The sequence below is a fragment of the Aptenodytes forsteri genome, unplaced genomic scaffold (genome assembly GCF_000699145.1).
Source record: "Aptenodytes forsteri isolate BGI_AS27 unplaced genomic scaffold, ASM69914v1 Scaffold172, whole genome shotgun sequence".
NCBI lineage: Eukaryota > Metazoa > Chordata > Aves > Sphenisciformes > Spheniscidae > Aptenodytes > Aptenodytes forsteri.
Genome location: NW_008795018.1, coordinates 1,389,964 through 1,395,963, shown reverse-complemented (window position 1 = coordinate 1,395,963; position 6,000 = coordinate 1,389,964). Strand labels below are relative to the sequence as shown.

The 6,000-nt window shown below is 44.8% G+C and overlaps 2 protein-coding genes across 2 annotated transcripts in view; both read right to left on the bottom strand.

Moving 5' to 3' along the window:
• SUGT1 (SGT1 homolog, MIS12 kinetochore complex assembly cochaperone) overlaps positions 1 to 1,327 on the bottom strand; it is a 27,304-nt gene extending 25,977 nt beyond the window's left edge. Inside the window, 1 exon segment of the mRNA XM_019471090.1 lies at positions 1,195 to 1,327. Coding sequence (XP_019326635.1) covers positions 1,195 to 1,327 — 133 coding nt within the window.
• Positions 1,328 to 2,095: 768 nt separating this feature from the next.
• ELF1 (E74 like ETS transcription factor 1) overlaps positions 2,096 to 6,000 on the bottom strand; it is a 40,647-nt gene continuing 36,742 nt past the window's right edge. Inside the window, exon 9 of the mRNA XM_009275648.1 lies at positions 2,096 to 3,748. Within this exon, the coding sequence (XP_009273923.1) occupies positions 3,145 to 3,748 (604 nt within the window). The 3' untranslated portion in view covers positions 2,096 to 3,144. The remainder of the gene's footprint in view (positions 3,749 to 6,000) is intronic.

Genomic DNA, 6,000 nt, shown 5'->3' with positions numbered 1-6,000 from the left:
CCCCCGGCGGCGCTGAGGGAGATGGCGGCGCTGTGGCGGTTGGCGGCTCCTTCCTTGCCGAAACTTGCCCCGGATCGCGGGCGGGGCTTCCCAAACGGGGTACACGCAGACACGGCAAAGAGCAGGCAGCTGGCGAAGCCGCGCAGTTGCCATTTGGGGTGCGAGCCTGAGGGGAACGGGGTTGAAGGCTGAGGCGTTCGTGGCCGCGGGCGCCGGGGCGGCCCGCCCGGGAGGCACTGGGCTTGACTGAAGGTCAGACGCTTCCTCTCGCCCCAGCCTGAAGGGTACCGGCACCCGCCGCTGTCACTGTGTGTCAGCGAGCACCTCCGTCCGCCTGGCAGGACAGCTGCGTCCCGGCCGGTGGGCCAGGCCGGGCCGGGCCCGGCGCTGAGGCAGTGCTGGCAGCCTGAGGCCTGCCTGCCTCCCTCCCTCCCTCCTCCTCCTCCTCCCCCCCCTTCCCGGGCTCCCTTCCGTGAAACGCCTCAGAAAAAAGGTGCCTTTTTCTCCTCCACAGCCTCGCACGCGTGGAGAAAAGAACTGCGGCCTCAATTTTTTTCTGAGTGGGCAGCGGCTGGGATTTGAGATCGTGTGTTTTGCTTGGCCGCTGCCACAGGCACAAAGGCAGCTGTGAGAGGGGAGGAGTTGCTCCAACTCCAGATGTGAGCCCTCGTTTTATGATTTACTCCAGCTTCTCCCTCCCTTTGTCATACTAAGGAGAGCTAGGAGTACGGGTACACCCGGGTGGTAGACTGGAGCCTCGAGGACATGGGAAGGGAGTGATTTTCATTTACTGTTGGTTACACAACAGGGTCTGCTGTTGGAGACCCATTATTGTCTACTGGAGATTTTCTCCGTTTCTCCAGCTGACATAAACTAAGCTGACAAATCATTTTCCCTTTATAATAGTTGCATCTATGGCAAGAAGTTTTGCTGGCGAAGTTGTAACCTTATGGTGTGATTTTTTTTCACGTTTCCAGTAAATCAGCTAAACAACTTCCCCACGCTTAAAAACACTAACGTCAGTCAAGCATTATCACTTCAGGTTTCCTAGTAGTATGAAATACTTGTATTACAGGACAAAGTCCATATTTTATAGCCTGATTAAAAGAACTAGCCTCCCTCTCCAGTGCTTTCGTCAATCTGAAATAGCCCTCAGGATGAGAACTGTATCAGATACGCTTCTGCAACGCTTACCCACATTCCTAGCAATATTGCCAGCGCTCCCCAGCTGCGGGGAACACTGCCAGATAAACATCCACCGGTCAGCGGGCAGCAATTGCTCCGGTTTGGGAGTGGCCAGCCTTCCTGAAAATGGAGTGAGGCGCATTGGATTTGCAGGTGGAAGCCTTACTGCATGGGAGACAGAGGGAAGAAACACTGAATAAAACAGTGCGGTTTCAACTGCCAAGAAACGGGGAAGCTGTGGCAAAGAATTGCTCGTTTGATACAGTTTGTAGAGTTACTTCTAGTCAACTAGACCAAACTATCTCTGCCACGGTTCTACTCCCATTAGTTTTCCTAGGACTCGTATGCTTATCTTTGGAGTTAAATTTAACCTTATGAACCAATCAATAAAACTCCTGCATGAATTCAATCACAGAAAGTCATACTTCCTTTAATTTTACATTCCGCTAATCTTACCAGGCATCGTATTTATTTTTAATCCACCTTCTGTTGAAACACTGCAATATGCGAGGTTTTGAAGACCTAGCCGTTTGGGCCAACAGTTGTGTTATACAAGCTACAAAGACCTTTGCGATCAATGGCACCCCAGAATTACATTGAAAGTTCTGGCTTGTTTGTCCGTAAGATATTGTGAAGTGATGGAAAAGGAGAAGTTTAAGTCCCGTTCTTGGGCATAGCTCAACCTTCATCTGAGCTACAAAAACGTACAGTGCTGCTATTTCAAAGGATACCCGCAGCATGTTGGGTGCGCTCGAGTCTGTTCAGAAGTGGTTTGTGAATCGCTCATGGCCCACCACAGACCCACACTGATTAATCACATTGTCCTATTTCTCAGTGTATTTTGGTTATTTATGATGGTCGTCAAAACATTATAATAATATAAAAACATTTCAGAGTAAATACAGAAAAATGTTTTTCCACTTGATTTATTTTCATAATAAACCAATTAAAAATACAAAAGACAAGGACCCAAGGTTCAGAGGGCTCCATCATTTAAAAATTTGTCTTTAAATACAAATTCACTCTGTAATATGAATACATATAACATTAGACCTCTAAACATAATGATCTTATTTGCATCTATCAAAAATTTGTATGGAAACAAATTAGCTGAAAAAACTTCCTTGTGACATTGAATGTACATTATTTACAATCAAAAAAAAAAAAAGAACTCTTAGCAGTATTAATCTCCAAATACCTGCATAAATTGTATATATTTCATTTCCCTCCCCCCTTACAAAATAATCTGAAGTAGAAAGCAAGATTGTTAAGCTTCATAGTCACAAAATGGCATGAAACGTTTGCACCTGTAGTGATGCCGTTAGCTTCTGTAATTAAATATATCTGATGTTTTCGTATAAAATACAGACATGGCATTGTCCATTACTGGAATAAATGTTTCGTATACTCTCAATAGGAGTGTATGTTCCATTTTGCACACACAAGAGCTTGTGCTGCAAAAAACGCAAGAGAATACCTGGTTATCCAAGTCTAAAACTGGTGTAATTCAGATACTTGATCATAAAAAGTCATACACATGGAATGAAAATGTCCCACACTAAAAGTAACTGTTGCTTCAAAAGTTAAGTGATACATGTACAGATTAAACAGAAAAGGTTATAATAACATTACTGCAATGTAAATCGGCAACAGACTGAAAACGTACAGTAAGAAAGAAGTTTGAGGCCAACAACCTCAGGAGAAAGTCTTCATAGCGTAAAAAGCATGTTCCTTCATGCCTGTATTTTGAAACGAGTAATATAGAATTTTATTTATATGATAACATTTAGCAATTAACAAAAAATCAAAATCCATTCTAAAGCATGAATTCTAACAACTGCAGAAATTAAGTAGCTTTGCAACATCTTGCTTCAGAATCAAATCATATATACATAACTGAAAGGGTCCCATCACATTTATGAAAACAATCATCCACAGGGTCTTTTTTTAATTTATTTATTAATATGAATTGGGTTCCAATGGCTCATTTTCTTGCTTCACTTGCACGTTAGATGGGAAACCATTCGAACTGGACACTACCATCACAAACGGTTGCTGCTGGAATCTCTGCTCCGACTGCTCAGTATCATCTAATTTGTCACTGTCTTCTTCTTTTACGCCAAGCTGTTTCATTTCTGGTGCTTTAATAACCGAAGTGATCACCGTGCCCGATGGATGAGCTACCACCTGTGAGCTGCTAGGTGAAAACGTTACCACGGGGGTAGTGGCACTGAAGGATGGAGATGAAGCCATGTTGACTGTTCCATTGCAAATTGTCTGCACGCTGCTGGTGAGCACCTGCTGAACTTGTGCTGGGCTCAGCACAATTGAGGAAGGAGGCGAGACTGGCTTCTGAGACTGTAGCATAACGTTTTCTTTAAGAACCGTCATGGGTTGTGAAGTAGGAATGGCTTGTAAAATGAATTTTTGAGGCGTTGTTGCTGAGGCTGGATCTGTGCTGGCTATCACTGTAGTAAGAGGCACCGTCTGGAGTGTTACAGTATGCAGCTGCTGGTTTCCAGGAGAAACAACCACTGGAACTTGGGTTGGAGTCTGTAAAGTCCTATTAAGATTAGAAAAGATTATAGGGTCAGAACACTTCCACGCCGAGTTTTGAAAAATAATTATAGATTTACTATTGAAAAAAATCACTTGGCTTCATAAACATTTCATTTACCCAAGGTTCTGAAGGAGGTGGCAGTCGCTCTCCTAATAAAACAAGAACTGGACCTGACCCCTGAATTCAGCAACACAGTTCCCAAAGTAAAGGTACCCTGCATGAACAGTACTGGCGATGAACATTGCCAAACTGAACAGCCTGCCTTTGAGACCTTCAGTAGTTCATCAGAAAACCTGAGAATCGCATCTAAGATCTCCTTCTCACGCATCAACCAACATCACGAGCATGACCCACTACACATCTGCCATCAATTTCATGAGGTACCCTAAGTAATTCATAAGTCACAAACCTAAATAATTCATAAGTCAGGCCTCAATTCTCCTGACATCTGTATATACATTTACCTGTATGCAAAAGTATCTGCACTGTAACAGTGAGTCTGGTCAGGACCTTCTCAGACTCCCAGGACACAGAGTCCTCTGTCTGCCAGGCTTGTATGCTCCTTCTGGTAAAGCAACTGAACAGAATTTGCTCCCAAAACATCAGTTTAAATTAGGAACGATTCCATCAGTTGCAGGCTCACAGACGCGGGTACCACATTACTTTCTATATATGTACAGCTGAGAGGGCAACGTTAGAGGATTAACAGCCATACTGCTGAAGTACACAACTATTACAATGGACAATGGTGACTTAGAGATGTGGCTGAAACACACACACTCCAGTCATGCAAATCAAAACCAAACAAAAAACCCAAACCACAACATACTCCTGGTGAAGCAAATGATTTCCAGGGGAAGGAAAGAGGAAGGGAAGGGCAACTGCTTTGACGCCCTCCCACGGCTTGCTCCAGCCCATCATGCCACGCAGTCTCTGACAACCTTTTTCCTTCCTTCTGCTTGTCCTGCAAAGTTCTCTCCAACCTTCCTGCTTCTCTTCAGTGTTTTCTCCTGCCTGCCCTCCTCCACTTTTTAAGTCTTAAGCTCTCCCTTGTGTTTTCTTGAACATATTTGACACTGACCAAAACCAAAAATAACTGTCTCCTCCTCCTAGCTTATTTCTACCCCTGCTGAAATCACTTTCGATGGAAAGCCAGTTACTGTCAACATTTGTACTTTCAAGTCCATGCACAATACTGCATGCTCTTCCTTCTGAAGACCGATCCTCATATATGCTGTAAGGGTTGCCTACTATACATCTACCATGGAATGTCCTCCTCTCTATAGTCCTTCTACCCATGTAGTACCTGTTTTTTACAGCTCTGTGAAATCCTACTTGCCAGCGTTTAGCGATTGACCAGCCAGATCAGACTCAGCATATTCAAAACTTCAATTTAAAACCATGCTCTGGCTATCACAGTTACAACAAAAAGCTTACCAAAGCAGGACTTATGCGATGCTGAAGCTATGGGGCAATGTGGATGCAGATGCCGCTGCTGGCGGTAGTCCAACCGCCCAGGGAGCTGCATTCCCCCTTTCTTAATGCAGCAGCAGAGACAAGCGAAGGAGTATTTGTAGACGATTTCCCAGGTCCCTCTCAGCTCAGTCCTCTGGGAAAGGCCTCTAGCTGATCTCCAAAGATTGCTCCAGCAAGAGCAGCTCCAGTAACCCAGCTGGTATCAGGCTCAGAGCACATCAGTACTCCCTGAGCATCCTCCAGCTGCCAGTCCCTGCTGCAGGCAATCTTTTCCCCACCTCCTATGTGGCTTGGTAATACAAGGAACAAAATCCGCATCTGTAGCTTTCTCTTCCTCACAAGAAAGAAGGTTGCAGTACCCAGGAATGCTACTATAGAAAAAAAAAAAACAAATCCTTGCCCATGAGGCTCCCATGCAGGTCTCATCACAGAGGCCATAATAACCAGGACACAAAATTTGATGTGACTGGCACCACAGTCAATCTTTAGCTCCTGTGTCACACAACTGGAGACAGCCCAAGGAAGAAGCTCATGGAAACGGGGGTTGGCTGGAGGTAAAGCATCAGCTGGAGTGATCACTTCTTTCTTTCCAACTTCTGGAGAACTTGGTGCTGCACAGCAAATACCAACAACCAAGCTTAAAGTGCAAGGCTCACACCAAGTCTGCTAAGGGTTATCGGTGTTAACTCTCCCCGCCCCAGCAATTCCCCTGGGACCTTGACAGAAAAATCATAAATGACTGTCAGAAGTAGTAACAGGATGAGGGCATCCACTAGCTT